Consider the following 21,124-nt stretch of genomic DNA (forward strand, 5'->3'; position numbering starts at 1 on the left):
TTAGGCACTTTTAGGTCTAATTTTCATCTCATCAAAATTGGTATGTACTCACATCTCATTTAGGTTCCAAATATACAAAATTGGGCATTAAATAAATGCCATTTCCATCATGACACATTTGGTGTCCACTCATACAAACACATTTGACAATACTGAGGGAGTTTAGCCAAAAGTCGCGAGCTTCTTTTCAAGATTGAGAACTACTGATTCCCGATTGTAAGTGGAAGTTTTTCCGTTTCCAGTTATATTTCACAGTTGTAATTTTGACGAGAAGTTTGCAATTGATCTCTATTAGACAGACTCGCATTTCAAATGAGACTTGAGTACCGTACTGTCGCAGAGTGGTACAATAACCCATCTGAAAAACGCAGAACTCCGATATCAGTACATTCATGTGTGTAAGTTTCATAAACTTCTTATCATCACTGAAACTTATAACCCAGCAATTTCAACCCCAAAAGACATCCACTTGTACATGTGTGCACATGCATACATGTATATTTCATTCTATCTGATAATCTGGATAGAATTATGTGAAAGTCGGGCAGAAAAATATTGGCTAATATCTAAAGAAACAGATGCTATACCACTTACATGTAATTTACATGTAAATACAATTGTAGCTTGCAAAACTAAAGTCAATGTTTTATGAAAGTTACCAAACAGTTTTGCATGTGGCGTACATACAGCTAGAATCACTGGCAGTATTTAAATGAATGCTGAATTATTCAAAGTCGTCCTGGTCTCAAGAATCAACACCTTACTTCATATTAAGTGGGAAAGCATGAAAGCACAACCAGTTCCACCTAAGCCTATATGTACAGTAGCTTCACATATGAATATGAAGTACTAGCGCAAGTTTTATTTCATATACACATATTTGCCCATTAAATTTTTTTGCTTTTTTTAATTTTTGTCACACCTCAAGACACACCTCAATTTTTTTCTTACCTCAACCAAATCCTGCTTGGTTCTACAAGAAGTATATGTACCAAGATTGAGAACCATAAAATTTGCACCTGTTTTGAAGGTGCTCAGCACTAAAAACTCAGCTTGTGAAACAGACTTCATGTATAGCAGCATGAAATCAATACATGAAGCCTTGCAGCTTTTGTCCAAAACATTGAAAAAATGTTTAAATGTCAAATAAATAAAGGTCATAAAGGCCATGAAAAGCTACATTTGACAGGTCATTGAAGAAAATTCTTAGAGTTCTCATAGAAATACTGAAACAAATGCATACAGCAGGTCACAATTAGGAGAAACAAACATAAGCAGGAGTTGTATGAGCTTTGAATAATCTTACTAAAATGCTTGTACTTGAATCAAGTGACTCCTCCAAAATACACACAGTGTACATGTAGGTTTGATGTGTAGAGATCAAACTTAAATTGGAATCATTGAACCTTTGGAAAATTTCTGAGCATTTGTTCTGTAAAATGGTATTAATTTGAGCCATGATGAGGTACAATAAATATGTGTGTAATTAAAAAAAAAAAAAACACTGCATGTACAAAAACTTGAGCATGAGCAAAAATTTTGCATGTCCCTTTGCCTAATTCTCTTGACAAGAATTCCCTTGGACAATCCACCTTTGCTTGTCACCTGCACATTTTTTTCATCAAGTCCAGTCCATTCAAAACCTGACTATACCTAAACCAATAATGTCTACAACTTTCAGACTTGTACAGTGTCTAACAGAAGACCAAGATGTGGGTAAACACATCGTTTCCAAATCAAGCTGAGGGGCATGGTGTGACAAGCATTTAAGGCTGTTACCTACATTTCGCATACTAATTACACTTAGTTTATGAGGCATAGCTGTTAAGCACCATTTGTTCCTGGCTTTATTGTTAGAGCCTGCAAATCCAGCGCAGCAGGGGCACACTGAAAGCATGTCAACTCATACAATGTATGTATTAAACTGGTACATCCTTAAATGCATTATGAGCAGTCACACAAAATACAATACACGTGTAAAACACATGCTATCTTCCAACTGTCCACACCGGCTACTTTTCACATTTGAAAGTTATCCACTTTGCACTGTTATTAATTTTTTTATGCCAATACATTGAACAATGTATCTGGGTTTTCAAGCTGATGAAAGGGAGGTAATGACTTTCAAATTTTGAAGATGACCAACAATTTTAGTGATGACCACAGAGCAAAGCTGCCAAGTCTAAATAAAACTCACACTGTCAAGACCACAAAATAGAACTGTATTTCAAATGTACATTATGTCATTGGTATAACCATTAATTAATGTAGTGTTCGATCAACTCCTCTGGTTTGCTACGTCAACTCAAGGGAATGCTACTCTTGCGCTCTCTGGGGGGCAATCTTCGTGTAAATAGATTAAGGTCCTTAATCCCTCATCCTTTATAGGAATTTCTTATCTTGGGAAGCAAAATGAAAGTGCAAAATGTCAAGGTTGCTATCTGAAGTTGGTTCAATCCCATTTCAGGATGATTTTATGTGTTTAAGTGTAAATAATTACCTCCCTTCACAACAACTGGCAAAAACATAAATGACTTGTCTAAGCACACAGTTATAAAAATGACATGAAACAAAGCAATGCAGAATCGGACGAAGAAAAAAACATAAATAATGCAAGGCGAACATGTGATGCAAAGAAAATCAAAATCAATCACTTGTCACACATGTATACAACTATCAAAAATGCAATGACAAAAAAATTATCAAATAAAACAAAACTTACATAAAATAAAATAATCAGATTTCATGCCACATGCACTAAATCGGAGCATAAACATCCAAATGTAGATATGGCTGGGCATACGCAAACCATTGATATAAATGCTTATGTGTAGAAGCTAAACGTACTAGCTACATAGCCAGTGTACATCACACAAGAAGTACTTACATATACTGGCTCCATTCTCTATCTCTAGTATCCAGGTGCCCTTAGCGTACTCGCCCCAGCTGTGGGTCGTCATGAACGCCCAGGTGTTAAAGCCCTCCCGCGAGGTATCCCGCACCCGTTTGTCCAGCAAGGTAGAGCGCGTCCCCATGGGGGAGGTCAGATATATTAAAATTTCACCTCTCCTGGAAGAGGTTAGTGTCACTTTGGCTTCAACATGCTCTAAATAGACCACCATGTTGCTTTGTCCCTCACAGCCTTTTGTATATAAAGGGACAGTTATTTTTCCATTCATGGGTATCACTCTGAAACAGGATAAATCCACGTAAGTATATGAACATTAAAATTTCTTAAAAATCTGCAAAAACAGCTTACCCTAAACACTGTTTACGACAAACACTCTGTTTACGACAAACACTCTGTTTACGACAAACACTCTGTTCATGATAAAAATGGTCCTTAATCAATAGTGGAATCATGATTTGTTCACAATATACCATACAAAAAAAAAAAAAAAAAAGAAAAGGAAAGAAAAAGGAAAACCTAACCCGAAAACATCAGTAGATCATATTCAAATTCCTAGCCTGAGACAAACAGAAACTGTCCATGTAAACCTAAGATAACTGTAAAGATTTAAATATTGGTATAACATAAAATCAGACAATGCAACTGATCCATATTCTTTCTTTGTATTTTTGTTCCTCAACAAAAGGTTACGATGATAATATAAAACCCTACTACACATACATATGTTCTTGATGAATCTCTTCTTATTTCACCAAATTCGTACGTGGGAAGGTCTGCTAGCAACCTGCGGATGGTCAAGAGTTTCCTCCAGGCTATGCCCAGTTTTCCTCCCACCATAACGCTGGTCGCCGTCGTTTAAGTGAAATATTCTTAAGTACGGCGTAAAATACCAATCAAATAAATAAATATTTCACCAAATTTCACACAAAAAACACCAATTCCAGCATATGTGCAACATTCACCCACAAAAACTAACAGTACACGGCCCATATGTAGAAGACAAAACTCTTTACTTTTTGTGATCATGAGATTTGATTTCACATATATGTTGTGGAGGGACTGTTGTCCAATTTTTGGCAACTTGGACCATGGCATAAGCATCCATCAGCCCATATCCGAACGAATGGCTCACTGTCAAGAAAAAAACAAACAAAATAAAATTAAAAATGCAAATACAATGCATTTTACCTAGTTCGGAATGTAAAAATGCACTTTCAGAAACACAGAGAGGCCCCAAAATGATACATTTGATGCCATCACTTAAATTTTACCGATAAGAAATTAATCAAATTTCACACAAAAATGTTTTTTTTAAATTATAAGGTGGATGAATAGGTCTGAATGAAGCAAACTGTGTCATTTTAAAAAATGCTTAACTTCAGGGGAAACACAATATGTAACAATGTCACAGATATACACTTCTCACACTAAAATGATCCAAATGTATAGCTCCGAATTTTCTTTTCATACAAATGATCAAATCCTAAAGTTCAATCTCTATATATTTCAATATTTAGCTGCCAGCATTATGGTGGAGGAAACCGGGGATAGCTCAGGGGGAAACCAACGACCATCCGGAGAGCATGAGCCGGACTTGAACCCACAGCGACCACAATGGTGAGAGCCTCCTGGGTCACTGCGCCAAAACATTCAGCCGAGCAGTATACATGTAGTATTTTTCTACACATTCCAAACACAAGTAAAATTGTGCTGAACTACTTAAACAGTGGCACTATTTAAAGCAGGCAGCTGAATGTAGTATTAGATACAAATCTGCAAAATAGAGAGAATAAAATAAGAAATTTAATTATAGATAGGTCTCTATAGCTTCTCTCCACAGAGAAAAAGTCATCTGATGTTTTGTATGCAAGTATAAATTAAAAGTGAGAGAATGAATCAGAGTTATCTCTTATCTCTATAAAGAAGAAATATTTGTGACTGGTGTACATGCATCTTTCATCTTATTCTTTTTATCCAGTTTAGTCCACCAACAGAACTGTTGATGGATTTGAGTCTACATCAGGTTTTGCACAGTGGCAGTGAATACTGTGGCATGAGCACATACCTTGAGGGACAGATAAATCATTAGGAGGGTAGTACGGCCATGAAGAAAGGGGAACTTCAACTAATCTAACGTAGTAATGGGATAAATGAATGTGTTGAAATCCTGTCCTGGTCTTACCTTTGCGACCTACACCATTTGTGACCCAGTCTGCTGCCTGTAAGTTGCCCGGCTTGGCTGTCAGGACGACTAGATGTTGCATATCTCTCCACGTCAATCGTGGACTGCAACAGACAACATATGCCATTAAACAATGTGTGCACAATAGCAGGCTTTCATTGCCCAAGTGTCACAAAAGACTATTCACACAAAAACGTGAAGTCTGGTTGTCCGAGAAAAACCATCAAAGGTTGCTTGGTAGAGTCTCCAAAATGAAGTTGCTAACACACATTTGGATAAATCAAGTGATTGAGATTGACATATTGAGAAATGTACATGTATCTTTCAAAAGGCCAAAGACCAATCACTAATAGCTCAGCCTACATATAAATTTGGATGCTTCCTGCAGCTACATGCTCCACAGACAATTAGACTTTGCCACGTGAGTATTCTTTTGTTTTTATACTATATATTAAGTGCCTGAATAAAAAGGATAATGGCACATGTCATAGGTCAATTTTCTAAATGGAAATAAACATAAAAATATATGTACGCCTTACTTACTTAGCATTGCAGAACCGCCACTGTCTCACAATACCTGACAAACAGTGTACAGCCTGATAGCGGAACAGTTGAAAAGTTTCAAATACACCAATAACACTTGACTCTTCATAACAAAGAGGTAAATAAACTTCAACTGGTTAACTCATGGCCACACTTGAGGTTGTATACATACTGGAGGGAAGGAACTCCCTCCTACCAGAGACAATCACAGTTCACTGATACTGTGTGCATGTTGTTGTTGTATTCGGACTATTTACACTGTGCTGTTCCAGGACTGTCTGTTGGACGGCATGTGCTGCTAGAAGGCAGAAGATGTTACGGAACTATACTTACTTTGCCTGTAAAGCTAGGGCACATAACCCGGCAGCCAGTGGGGCACTGGCAGAAGTACCAGTGTGAGTCTCCGTACAACCTTTACGCAGATCTGTAGTCACCTGACAGAAACAAATTGTAAAACCATAACTTACATGGAACAATAAAATTGCATATCATAAAGTAATAATAATAAAAACTAAAACCACAAAGCAGTTTTGGCCGGTTGTTGTAGTTATAATTCCATGCCATCAAATAGAAGACAGCATAGCTATATGTAATCACACAACAATTTCTGGAAATCATAGACAGTGCAACAGAAGGCATTCAGTCAAATACTACAAACCTAGTCCAGATGCCATCTAACTCAACGTTAAAGCAAAAGGATTAACATCTATTTCTATAAAAAAAAAAATTAAAAAAAAACGGTGTTGTCATTTAAACGCTTCCAGCCAGAAAAAAATTAATAGTGGCTCAAACCCATTGACATGCTACAAAAAGGGCTTGTCTTGGGCTACACTTTGCTGCAACTTTCACACTTCTAGCTACATGTACCATAGTTTTCGAGTTATAGGTCATTAAAATCATGTAACTAAGTTTTAATTTTTTGGCAATATGGCAAAAATTCACAAAGATGGACAAAAAATAAAAGCAGATTTAGAAGCAGCGGCTCAAAATACACCAGAATACATTTTTAAAAAATTAAATTTTCAAAACTAGTTGTGACATCACAACTTTGACCAAAGGCAAACTTCCACAGTTTTTACCGGAAGTCAACAATTTCTTCAAACTTATTGTAACTACCAACAGTCTACCTGCACATCAAATTTCAGAATAATGCATTCATTGGTTCTCGAGAAGAAGATGTTTAAATGATTTCATATAAAATGTACTATTGCTGCCAAACCATGTGACATAAAACAATAGGGCTTGTAGTGCCTCAAATTCAGGGATTGGGGTATTTTACTGTAAAATTCCAAGTCAATCAGTCAAGCGATCTAGACTGTATGTTGCTCACAAAATCGGTGGAATAACAATAATCCAAACAAAAACAATAGGTGTCCTGCAGGCCTACCTCCATGGACCCTTCATGTTAATTTTAACATATACAATTTGTATTTTGATAAGTGCATTTCCCATACACCTGGGATGGTAAAATACAGAGTAAAGACAGACATGTATATCAGAAAAAAAAGAAATTATGCAAACTTGAATGCAGAAATTCAGCCAAATCTTTTCACACATTAGGCCAGAAAAGTGCAGAATGGCAACATTTTATATTTTTCATTTTCCATCAGTTTCTTGATTGAACAATTTAAAAATTTAATATTGCTTCCATGATTTTAAACAATAAACCCTGTACACCAACTTGTTTGTTATCTGAGCTCGCTCAAAGTTTTCCCCCTTTAATCCGCTTATTAATTAGAGTTATTTCCCTTTGGACATGACCTACCCTTGATACGCACTTTAAGTTTGGTAGTAAAATGTGTAATTTGACTTACAATTTGCCTCTCGCCCCCAGAGCCACTGCTGTAGGTGGTAGCCAGGGTGGAGGAGCAAGCCTCAGAGTACCAGGGAATGTTGCCATTCTCCGTGGCACTACTAATTGACAGGGTATATATGCTATTGGTATAGCCATCACAGTTACAGCTGTCACGATCACGACCCCCGTTGCCAGACGCCCACACGAAGATGGAGCCCAGGCCACCGCGACCCTAGAACAGTACGAAGAAACTCTGAGATCAAGGCTGTAAGGCTATTGATGAAGAGTGTAAAACAATGTGAACTGTAAAATTTAAATCTGACATCATCTGTAACAACACAATAATATTGTGAGCTACATATTGTGATACACAGTACATGCACGCAGACAGGCATAAATTTTGGCTTAATATATCCCCAAATCATTCAAAACAAAGCCATACATACATACATAAATAAACATACATAAATTTGCATCCTACCCCATTATCATCACATGCTGATAAGAAAAATACTGTTTGTTTTTTTTTATTATTATTATCATATAGGCATGGGTCGGACGTTATCAATAAACACGAGATCCTCAAATATACACATCATAAATGTATCTAAAAATTAATGTTGACATGGAATGATACTGAAAAGCTTTAGCGTGTACTTACTATACATAACATCAAATACCATGCAGCTACATGTGGTTCTGAAATTTCATCATCTCTTGGGGCAAATTACATTTAGCTTTCATCACTTTGTGGAAACCTTACTACACTTATCACATATTCCCTCTGGGATTCGTTAGTTAATTAGTAAACAAATGTTGTGTCATGTTCAAAAGGACTGAAGCAACAACAGGTCAATTTCACACAGCTTTCTAATCTAATATTCCTGCCACTACTTTTCACATGACATTGTTTCAGTTGCAGTGTGATTTAATTCATGTATAACAAAAGTTGAGGAAAATCAATGGACAATTATTTTTTTAAAACAGTAGCACAGTAGCTGCTCACTCTGGTAATGCCGTCATAGAAGGCCTTCCTGGCGAGCGTGGCTGGTCCATCCACTGTGCGCCCATCGTCATCTGGTCCCCAGCTAGCGCTGTATATATGGATGTGTTGAGGATTCAGACTGAGGGACTGCGCCTCCACCGAGTCTGTGACATCACCATCCAGCATCCTCACACCTACCAGGAAGAGAGGGTCAACCCATATCAGCCACATATAATAACCCATTTGGTTCTCTATTTAAGTGTTTTTAATGTCACACCCATGTATTTCAGTGACTACACGATGACTTACAGAGGTTGGTAATTTCTAGAGGTAAATCATGGTGACATTTTAATTTATATCCATTTACCATAACTCAAGACATGGTTATGGTATATAAGAACATTTTTACGCACAATTTCATGTAACTCTTAATTTTATTTTTATACTTTTATAGAGATGTGTACTATGACATGATGATGCCATTTTATTCTTATTTCTTCAAGATGAGCCAAAAATGACTGTTAAGCCGGGTACTAGCTGGTAACTAAAATTATCAGTAGACCTCCAATCGGCAGTCAACCGAATATACCAAACCAATATAATTCACCGCCATACAATGAATGCATGATGGTTGACAATAAGGCTTTATCCCTCAACAGTTCCTGCCTACACTAACCTGCTGTAAATGTACATGTCCTATAACTACTTGTACATGTGCATGTCCTATAACCACTTGTACATGTACATATCCTATAACCACTTGTACATGTATGTGTCCTATAACTACTTGTACAACTACTTGTCCTGTAACTACTAGTACATGTACATGTCCTATAATTACTTGTACATGTCCTACAACTACATGTACATGTCCTATAACTACCTGTACCTGCGCATGTCCTATAACTACTTGTACATGTACATGTCCTATAACCACTTGTACATGTACGTGTCCTATAACTACTTGTACATGTCCTATAACTACATGTACATGTGCACGTCCTAAAACTACTTGTACATGTACATATCCTATAACCACTTGTACGTGTCATGTAACTACTTGTTCAACTACTTGTCCTGTAACTACTAGTACATGTCCTATAACTACTTGTACATCTACATGTCCTATGACTACCTGTACATCTACATGTCCTATAATTACTTGTACATGCCCCATAACCATATGTATATGTCCTATAACCATTAATCCTCTCTCCATAAATGTACTCTTTATGACTTTAATCTTTCCAAATCCAATCCTTACAACTTCAATCCTTCCTTCACAATTTTACCGTTTCCTCATAATTACACTGTTTTCCTCCCTGAATTTAGCCTTTGTAACTGGCACTTTCTTCCACACATCTACCTGTTTAGAACTACAATCAGACAGGTAGCTATCATGAGCTGGACGTGAAATCACAGCCATCGCACTCGTCATGGGCTCTTGGCACAAGTGTGTTGCAGTACCACATTGACCACTAGGCCACAAAATATGGCTGAAATCTTGCTACTACAGCCTTAGTCATTCATTCACGGCTGCACTCCTCTGCCACACCCCCCCCCCCCCCAATCCTTCACATTGAAATACTTCATGATCACAACTATACTGAGGATTTACGAGGTCTTCAATACCAAGAAAGAGTGACAGAGACTTATAATAACTCATATTTTTAATCATGTTCACAATGTTCCGGGTCTGTGGGCACCGTACATAACACAGAGGATCACCAACACTGGCTTTATAGCCTGACAATGCATTCATCTCCGCGTAAGCCAGCAGAATTTCACGCTGCTTGAGTTTGATGTGGAGATTTTCTGATGGGGTATTTTCTAATCCGCCCGTCCTAAATGATACAGAGCCGGTCTGCGAGGGTCAGGCATGATGAGATCAATTAATTTTATACGTTTATGGGCAGTTCGCTGTTGTACTGGGCACACTGTGGCGGGAATGATAAAACGGTGATCGCACATGCCTCTAATGTGAGGAAGTGACGGATTACCCAAAAGTCGAGTCCGGGACAAAATGGGCTGGTCTGACTCACTGCTCCCCATGGTGCAGGCTGTGGCCATTACAACACCAACATTGACGAGTGATTGTGTATTCAAATTGTGCAAGGGGGAAAAGAAAAACGAGAAATAGCCAAAAAGAAAAGCCCAGCAATATAGCATGCCTCATAGCAGTAATCCTGTAGGGCCAAGGAGAATTTGTTTTGGGGTTATTTAACACCACTATATGTGTATGTAAATGAGTAATTAAGTTAATTAAACTTCATACTTCAGCTACAAAGTCATTCCCTACTGCCAATGTGTTTCCAAATGCATTTAATTGCTCACAGATACATGTATTTTGTACCTGTGTGTGTATATACGCATAAAAACAGCTAGTTAATCTGTACAATAAACGCCTCTTCTCATTACATCAGTTTAACATGTAAACAGTGTATATATACTTTTAATACTGCAAAAGCACACAATTATTATGAAAACAGAGGCAAAAAAAAAAACGTTTATGTCATTAAAGATGCAAGCTTCATAAAACTGAGCAAATTATTTCTCTAAACCCCCACAGTTCTCTCAGAATGTTTCAAAATATTGACTGCAGAGGCAGCTGAAAAGGTTGAAGAATTATGGAAGTTCAGTTCACCCATAAATAGTTCAGCAAAAAAAAATGCATACCCTGTCAGTCTGGAATACATGCTTATCTACATGTACATATTCTAAAAATATAGATCCATATGGCAAAACAAGCCAGAAATTGCAGTTTTTTTGCTCCAAGATACCATGATATATATAAGCTGGCATATATATGTACATGTAGTTCAACAAATCAACATGTAAATGTATATTACGCTGTAAGTTTAATCACGATTCACAGGGAGAGACACACATAGGGGTCGGACACAGATAAATATCGTATGCAAACAAAACGACCCAGCACACAGAAACTCTATATGGACTAGTCCACAACCAATATTTTCTTATCAATGTTCGGCGAAACTTCTATTCAAGATGCGAGACCGTGCAACTCTTTTTTGGGGAGCGAGGCTAACAATTTGGCCATGCAGTCCGTTTCCCCTCATTTCACCCTCAGCTGAAAATGTCAATTGAACAAATTGGAATCCATTAGTAAGCAGGAGAATGAAGACAGCTTTTGGAGAAAGGGTGTTTTCTGTCCGAATCGATAACCAGAAGCCTCCCTCTCTGCCAAATCTCTCTTTCCACGTCGAAACTGTCAGCATCAAACAAAACTGCGGCCATCTCATTGTGTAAAGAGCCCAGGAACTTTTTCTGCTCCTTGGACTTTTATCTGCCCTGATTGCTCAGTTTTTCCTATTGTCAGTCTGCTTCAGTGTTTGCAAGGGTACCCTAGACACTTCCCTCTCACACTTCTGCGTCTGTCTCTCACACTTCTACTGCTGAAATTATAGCTCAGTCCTTCACGGAAAACCCTCACTGAGAAAATCCTATTCTCACTTGTGTGACGGCATTTCAATCCGGAGTTGAACCAACATTCCGACAGATTCCCCCCACAATCCACGCACCACAGGAATGAGTACAATTTACAACGGTGTTTCTGCATATTATATTTATTAAATATTTGATTGTTGTTCTTTAACTATTTCACTTAATTCATGTCAGGTTTACAGATGGTCACCATCGAGAGAAAAAAACGCCAAACTTTACCACTTGCAATTTTCTTGAACTTTTCCACGAGAAATGTTTCATTTGTAATTATGTATATTCAGCAAATAGAAGCCTTTGTTGTAATGTGCATTATTCACAGAGGAAAATTTCAGTTTCGTGAAAGGTGACTGTACGCGACAGCAGACAAACCTCCCGATGTACGTGTACAGCCACAGTCAAGCTCTCATCAGCTGGACTCCAATGTATGTCCATTTGTCGCCTCATTAGATACAGAGATATCTATTCCTCTGGTACAATGGATAAGTTTCATCCACCTTGAAAACCTGTAATTGTCATTCAAGACAGGTATCGGTCCTTGATTTTTTTCAATTTCACACCATTTCTCATACCCCTATTTGGTAGCCAAGTATCCCCTTATTGTGGCTGACATTTTCAGGAAACTTCAGCATAAAATGTCTTATTTCTGGGACAATATGGAACTCTCTTAACTACTCAACTTTGTGTTACATCCAACTAAAAGAGTTACTGACCAGACACCTGCTACATTTGATTAAAGTTTGTCTCTTACCATCAATCAGAATCAAAGAAAATTAACTAAGATCTTACCTCCAATTCTGGCATCAAAGGCAACCCCAACACTACAGAAATGGTTGTCAGCTTGGGCAGCCACCTCTCCAGCACAGCGGGTACCGTGTCTGCATACAAAGAGAAGTACCTCACATAAAATACTACAGACAAACAACAAGCATTCTCTATAAACACCAACCACTGGCATTGAATTATTTATTTTATTGATGCTTAACACCACATTCAAGAGTTTTACACTTGTATGATGACATTGAACTTTATTGATGGGAGAAACTGAGTGCATGAGGGGAAAACCATCAACCTTGGGCAAGTTGCCTTTCCCTCACAGCTTTCCCATGAGTGACACAGACATGCCAACTGTATTAGTGGGAGACAAGTGGTTTTCAACAAATGTTAGATTGTACAAACACAGTTAATACTTATAATCAACAAGGCCGCACAAACAGTGAGGGCAGGCCAGTTTTGAACTTGCATCTAATGTGTCCTTTTAACAGATATACCAAGGCTAGCCGTGTGATGTGCATGTCAAGCGATAAGCGTGTGCTGGCAGTTGGCAGTCCCACACTTTACCTCTGAACCATGTTACGCTTTGCAGGAGAGTTCAAGTTTAAGCCGTACCTGTTTTCATTGGAGGAGTCATAGCGAGGCTGTGGGTCAGGATCATGAGCGTTCACATCATAACTGGCTTCTGGATCCTATCATAAGAACATCAAAGAAATTTGTATCATTAATATGAATACTGCAGGCTCAACTTGTACATGTTTTTAATTTAACTTATCAATTTATGTCATTGGCATAAAACACCATAATCACGAAGTTCTCCCTTTACACAAAACACACACGGGCAATCTTTCACAGGCTGGTACCAAGACAAGCCTTTACTTGCAGTACCAGCCAGTTAATGAACAGATCTACGTCCGATAAAAACCATCATAGTCCAGCTGGTAAATGATTTGTTACCAGTTGGTTACAGTTTTGTTTTGAACGGTTTGGTAAGGCATGGTTATAACCAAGCATAACCATCTACATGAATGCTGTTACAACCTCAGAAACCTAGACAAGTGGTAAAAGAATGCTGGGCTTAACCATTATATTTATCAAAACAGACAGGCAGATTTCCATATACGTACATAATTGCGGCTGAGATCAGGATGGTCAGTTTCTATGCCATCGTCAAGTATCGTGACGAGGATGGTCAGTTTCTATGCCATCGTCAAGTATCGTGACGACCACACCTTTGCCCGTGAACCTTGCTGCCAAGCTGGCTGTACGTTCATGTCCAATGTTCGCCCACGATTCTGAAACATAACAAAAACAGGCCAATCAAGAATAATGCTGTTCCTTCAATTCCTGAGGGTCATGCACTAATACATGTATAACCTTCATAAATACTGGAACTAACTGGTACATGAATAACTAATACTTGCAAGCAACCCTGGGAATAATTCTTAACATGGTGCATGAAATAAGGGGTGTATTTGTATTCACATGGCAGTTTTGTACCGCACCAAATAGTTGGCCCCTGTTGTGATACTATTTTGGAAGAGGACATTGTACTTGTCTTGCTCCTTATTTCCAGGACTGGAAAAAAGTTTAACAAAGGCTGACTGTACACTTTATTGAAGAGAAACCATTTTCTTTGTACAAAACTTGACAGTCACTCAGCTTTTTCGCATACGAAAGAGCAACTTTCAGTGCAATTTATGTACATTCTGTTGATTTTGGATTTCAAACTACATTGGCTGGATTAGCCAATTTTTCAGGTCTTCACAAAAAGTGTAATTTTATCAGTCTACACAGAATAAACACCTTTGCAAACATGTAAAAAAAGCTTGAACAATTACAGTACATATGTCAAAAAGACTTAAATAGAAAATCACTTTACCCAAGAATTTATTTGCCACAAGTAAATACATGAACACTATAGTAAAGATCATTCTGACAAAGCACTAATCTGAAAAATAACACATGCCACTTTAGTTCCTCAATAATTGAAAGATACTCTTTATTTATCCTATTTGCGCAGCAACCAGCAAGACAAGGAAACATGTATTATTTATTCTTTTGGAGAGCTGATAACAAGAACTGGGATACACTGACTGGTCAAATAATGGTGAGCTACTGTACCCAGTCTGCCAAAAAACATAAAACATGAATAATACTGATAGAAAATTGATTAACAGTTCCTAACATGAAGGAAATTGAAGCTTTGATGCAAGAACAAATGGTTCAATCATGAACACCATATGCCATAGCTGGTGACAAGACAGATTAGAGTACATCCACAAGTTGGTGCAAGAGATTTTGGCAAGCTTTTCATTATGTATGTAACATCATGGTAAATGTAATTTATTGATTCATTTATTTGATTGGTGTTTTACGCCATACTCAAGAATATTTCACCTATACAAAGACGGTCAAGTTAATATGGTGAGAGGAAGGTAAATGTGATTAAGATGTGGAATAACTAAATTATATTCATCTAAATTATTAAACTCTAATCATTCAAATTTCGCCTATGACCGAGCTCCTCATTTTAACTGATTGTGAAAGTTATAATGGTCTTAAAAGGTGTTTTGAGGTTTCTTTGGGAGGTACATGTTGGACACGTTTGTACTGGAAAAGTGTAAGCTTCAATGACAAAAAGCATGATATTTTTATGATATTTATTTGCTTCTAATAATTAATGCACTTTTTCTTGGGAACAGTTTTAGGGCAAATACAGAGGAACTATTGCACAAATCAATTTCAATTCCTTTCGGAAATGTCCACTTGTGCATTACATACCTCTACAAGAACAGGCAAAAGAATGTTGCATGTACTAAAAGAGACCTGACATGTCCCCAATTATGGCATAACCTAAGGGAGGCACTTGATGCCAGTAAACCCCTGTACTAGGGAGAGGCTGTCAGTAAGCAGAGACCAACAAGGCAGGGGCAATCCCAGAGTGACATAAAGCCCTATATATGAGGACAGATACAACAAGCCTTGTATCTAAATCCCTCTCCAAGAGTCAATCAGCCCCATTAGGGTAGAGTTAAGCGGAATTTACTGGCAGCATCCGCTAGCAAATTATCTAAGTACGGTTTACTGTCTTCTCTTCTCCACAGCCATAAATTACCTGTCTAAACCTGCTCATACAACTCCCAAAGTTACCCGCCTTCCCTTTCTCTCACCCATTTACACACTCAGCCTGGAGATGGGTGAGCTTTTAGCACCTGCTAAAGCCGAGCGATGTTTTTATTTACAAAGACAAGTGAGGAAATTCTAAGTCACTCTTCTACCACATGCCAAGACTAAGTAATTGCCTACATGAAAACACCACATTCTTAATTTTCTACAACTCAAGACGCTGAATTGCTTCAGCAAACAGGTGGGTGGGATTTGTTTTTAAGGAACGGTGACTACAAATTACAGGCTGATGTACCTGTACAAGTACCTGTGCATAGACATTCTTTAATAAACACATTTAATCAATCACAAATATACATGAGATGTTATAACTTATATGTATTTTATTTCAGTGAAGAACATCTAGTTGGTTTCTATCGGTACATGACATCAAGCAGTATGTTCACTGTGACATCAAGTAGAACATGAAGATGACACCAATTATTATTGTTAAAAAAAAATCACTTATTCAAATATTTTTTTGTTGCAATCCTGATGCACCTTCAGAGCAGCATGAAAAAAGGGTCAAGACACCCCTATTTTCACCTTCACCAACATAAATACCTACTCCCACCCACAAATGCTTCCAAACCAAAATGCTTTGAAACTCAGTCTTTCACCTGCAGCTGTTTATATCAGGGTATTGGTCAGTGGAGACCAGGGCCTGTGGTCTACAATAAACATAGGCAACAGCCAGTAACTAGAGAAGGCAACAGAGACCCACCAGGTACCCCAGGTATTTAGAGGTGCTTCAGAGCAGGACTGTAAATTTCCGCCACAAACAGGTGTGTTAGAGATGAAACGGGATTAAACAAGACCTCCCAAGACCAATTTCTGACAAAAACAAGGTAAGTACATGTGTATCCAAATTTGCATAAATGCACCTATGTTACATGCACAAGTGTGCATACATAAGACATTTGTGCACTGATAGTAAATACATTTACACGTACCACCTATCATACAGTCATCTGCATGTACATTTAATTATTTATTAATTAGATAGTTGTGTAATATCTTGAACACTCAAACTTGACAAAAAGGGGTTCAAATACTGCATAAACTGTAGACAGTACGATATATGATCAACCTTAACAAAGCATGCGAGTGCGCCCACCCAGGACTCAAGGGCATGGACAGGAGCAGCCTACTTGAGAAACTTGCAATGGTAGTCTACAATCCAAAGGAGACGATTCCACGTGCCCAGGCGACCCAAACATGATAACAAGATTCTGAGATTTCCCAACATAGCCCAATGAATTCTTCCCTTTGGAGAACTAAGGATTGTCCATATCAGACAACACTCCTCTAACACAAAAATATATGCCAAAGTACACCTCATGAGACTTCCCAAAATAGCTCAATTAATTCTTCCCCTTGGAGAACTAAGGACTGTCCATATGACATAACACTTCTGTAACACAAAAATATATGCCAAAATACGCTCTTACATCTATGGTCACATTTTTGGAGGATTTAGATTTTAATACAATTTAAGTACAGCCAATTTCATCTTTTTTAAAAGTCAACATGTATGGTCATAATACAATAAGAGCATGAAAAATATATACACATAAGTTTTACACTAACAAGAAAACAAATGCCAGAACAGGGCTGTCACACATGCAATTTTCAATGAAAAGGATGCAAGCAGTGTAAATAGCTGTATAAATAAGCATTTATTTTGCTGTGAAAAGGACTTCACTATTTTTCATCATCATTTGTCTCAATAATATGTCATTAGCCTGTCAAATGCTACATGTACATGTACATCCGTTTAATATTTTCCATACAACCAGCTGGGTTATATATGGAGTCTGAGGTGGTCTTCCATATTTTAGTGTACATGGAGGCATAGGTCAACGAAACATCTAGCAATCACTGTATTTTTCCTGCTGACCCTTGTGAGTAAAAAAAAATATAAAATATGTTCTTGAAGTTCATCCATACATGGATGCTCTCTTTCGTCGTCATATGACTGAAAAATTGTTAAGGAAGGCGTTAAACCCCAAGCAATCACTCACTCACTCTTGTATACTGGTGGAGGACAAGCAGTCTTCAATGAACATTACACTTTGCTAAAGAGTATATGAATGTTGATGACCTTTACAAGAACAACAATCATTCTTATCATCAATATCTGCATACAGAGGTTGAAATGTTTGGTCGTTCACTCAGTTTTTGAGCTCAAATTATAATGATGACCCCCAAATTGAGCTGAGGTCTTCAAACAGATGACTTTATACCATGTAAACATTCATAATATCAGAATCACAAATGATGAATTGTTGTACTTTATACACTTTCATGTTGCTTTATAATGATAAATGTAATTTAAAACATTTCATTGCTTTAAATCAAAATGGGTGACTTCAATTTTTGTCAAGGTCATCACTCAATATCAAACATCTGGACCTCTGGCACACATGTAAGGTTATATATGTACATGTATGCACATGCAGATATTACTGAATTCTTTGTAATCCCATACAAGCTGGATTGTACACTGCACATGCTCTGCAGGTACACACATTATAATATCTGACTAAAGACCTGTGATTTCATAGGTGTAATCCTGCCAATAACAGGGATGAATTTCTGATCAAGAACTGTACAGGAATTTCTATTCATGAATTCCTTCATGAAGTTCCACATGTCCTGCCAGCTTTAATCAAGACTTTCATTTACCCTCTACCATCTTTGGTCAGGACAATATGGGATAAGCTGAAGGGGCTGAGAATGTCAACCACTGAGTTGCACACCATAAACGCCAAGTCTTACTTTTCACTGGGGGAAATCCAATAAGTTATTAAGCCTATCTCTGTGATCAATGTCACACCATTATAATTCCGCCAAACCAATTACTTCTTGGACTTTCATATCTCATGTTCATTACAATGGTAACAGTTTTGTCTCGTATTGCCTTGTTCGATAGACTGCTGGTGTAGCCAAAAACTGAATTAACACAAGGTCACAAAAAGGAAAAAAAGGGACAATTTATTCTCTACAGAATACACTTGCATGAATATATTCCTAGTGCTGGGATTAGCTCACGTGATAACACTAAGAGTATTACAACCAATCTCTGAAGGCTGGCCCATCCTTTGAGTAAACTTCACAATGTAATTCATGAACATATTCATGTATGTACATGTATCAATAAATATATATTCACAACAAAAAAAAACAAAAAACAAAGCCTCCCTCTTTGCCATAGAGTGTTCATCTGTGTTGTCCCAAGTAAGTTACTCTGTCTCACTGACATCTTACTTCCCACATCTTGCAATGCAGGCCGTTTGCTTACAAGGAAAGACAATAATCCATTTACCCTTCTGGAAAAAGAGCTAGAAACAGACACGGCCAGACCAATTTTGTTCTGTTAAACATCGTAACTCTGCTAAATCGACTTTTAATGTGAAATTCTTGCAAAGTGTAGCGAGCCACCATATTAGACAAAACGGAATTACATTGTAGCGTCACCTCTACCCCACGCTCATGTGACTGAAGGGAAAAACCTGTTTTCAGGCTGTAGCAAAAAAACTTGCACCTAATAGTTTAAAACTGATCACAAGACAGCGCTTTTTGATTTTCTCAATTTTGTTTACTTTGAACTGTGATATCTCGGCTATGCAAAAATAAACCAAAAATAAACAGATTTGCTTTTAAAACTTTATGTGGGCAGGGGTACTTTATTGATGCATATAAACATTTGGTCTAGGTTGTCTTTTCTTTTAATGAGGATACTGAGTGCAAGACATGGAATTTTTATGGAATATTACGGCTATTTCCAATCTGCACAATGGATTCAAGATAACATGCAACCAGACTGGAGTCCTTTTAAAACATACATCTGAATTCACATGTAAATGCAGTAACACACAGAGAAGAAATCGTATTTAATATACATGCACGTTCCAGAATGTGAGTCTCCACTCTATATTCTACATGTACTTTGAAGACTATGCAATGTACTAGTTCGGGTTAGTACCAGTCACAATGTACCAGTTCACGTTAGTACCAGTCACAATGTACCAGTTCGGGTTAGCACCAGTCACAATGTACCAGTTCACGTTAGTACCAGTCACAATGTACCAGTTCACAGCCAAGGCCCAATCATGTATCCTGAGCAACAGTAGTCTAGGCTGCCGCTTCTCATCCAATCTACTGATAATTATCTCCTCGCAGTAGTTGTAACTCGGGGCTTTGTAGTCCTCAAGAGCATTCTCTGCAGAAGCAGTCCTTAGCCAGCCAACTGGTAGGCAACAATGTGATTGTGGTCAATTAGTCTGGAATTACAGTCTTCACATGTCTGATGAAATGATCAGAAGAATTGCTCTTGAAATTACGAACTTGACCATGCATTTCTCAAATCTGCACAACAAGCTCTCCAAGGTCAGAAGACAGATACCAATGTGTATAGCCAACACTAGTTTTAGAACAAAAACACGACTTGCATCAGGACATGCGTGAAAATCATTCTTGGTAGGATAAACATTTATACAACCAACAGTCCTTATGGTTGGTTTTCACAGGATGAAATTTCCTTGTAACCAGTTTCATCACCAAAAAAAATTACTAAGGATTGATACACTATACTTTCTAAAAACTCAGATGTGCACTTAATATGAAGTGTCTACAGCAGTAAAGCATGAAATTTGTACAAACCATGAATTAAGGATCCCATAACTACAAATGGCTACATTGCACATGCACAAAATAATCACAAATAATATCACAATAACAGCTTCCATTTATTAAAATTACTATGTACTGAAACTGCAAAATGTAAAATACATGAAATTAAAATTTCGAAAAAGCGACTCTAAAATTCCACAACCAATACACTTATTCCAGTTTACAAAAGTTTCATTGAATCAGGTGCCCCTAATGCAAATGATAACAGACAAAAAAAAAATATGCCAATATAAATAAATATCATTATTTAAGTCTTTCCAATAAATACACCCATAAAACCCATCACTTAATTATTTTGTACTCCAAAAGAAAAGCATGCAGGAGAATTCACAGTTCCGTACAAATGAGCAGATGTTATTCTCCTATACATGTAGACTTGTACTGAGATTCGTGCCAGTGGTATTCATTGATATCAGTGCCCTTGCTGTTGTTGCCAGTTGTTCTGACCTGGTGCCAACACAAGCTCTGATAACCTCACTAGCTCCCTGCCTGAGTGCTCTGCCGGTGCTCTGCCAGTACTCTACCAGGGGGAACCTCTGCCCAGCTTCATCTGCCTCCATATGTTTTGGGGAAGGCTTGAGTAGCTCTAGTGTAACAATATTCCCTGAC

At 37.7% G+C, this 21,124-nt stretch overlaps 1 protein-coding gene across 1 annotated transcript in view; it reads right to left on the reverse strand.

The window, feature by feature from the left end:
* The window catches only part of LOC135472594 (furin-1-like), a 64,692-nt gene that overhangs the window by 16,966 nt on the left and 26,602 nt on the right, over positions 1 to 21,124 (reverse strand). Inside the window, exons 3-12 of the mRNA XM_064752161.1 lie at positions 13,838 to 13,947; positions 13,780 to 13,797; positions 13,268 to 13,344; positions 12,668 to 12,756; positions 8,438 to 8,610; positions 7,451 to 7,663; positions 5,970 to 6,070; positions 5,094 to 5,197; positions 3,925 to 4,042; positions 2,888 to 3,189 (exon numbers count right to left, since the gene is read on the reverse strand). Of these exons, the coding sequence (XP_064608231.1) occupies positions 2,888 to 3,189; positions 3,925 to 4,042; positions 5,094 to 5,197; positions 5,970 to 6,070; positions 7,451 to 7,663; positions 8,438 to 8,610; positions 12,668 to 12,756; positions 13,268 to 13,344; positions 13,780 to 13,797; positions 13,838 to 13,947 (1,305 nt within the window). The remainder of the gene's footprint in view (positions 1 to 2,887; positions 3,190 to 3,924; positions 4,043 to 5,093; positions 5,198 to 5,969; positions 6,071 to 7,450; positions 7,664 to 8,437; positions 8,611 to 12,667; positions 12,757 to 13,267; positions 13,345 to 13,779; positions 13,798 to 13,837; positions 13,948 to 21,124) is intronic.

Source organism: Liolophura sinensis, chromosome 8 (assembly GCF_032854445.1).
Source record: "Liolophura sinensis isolate JHLJ2023 chromosome 8, CUHK_Ljap_v2, whole genome shotgun sequence".
In the NCBI taxonomy this organism is placed as follows: Eukaryota; Metazoa; Mollusca; class Polyplacophora; order Chitonida; family Chitonidae; genus Liolophura; species Liolophura sinensis.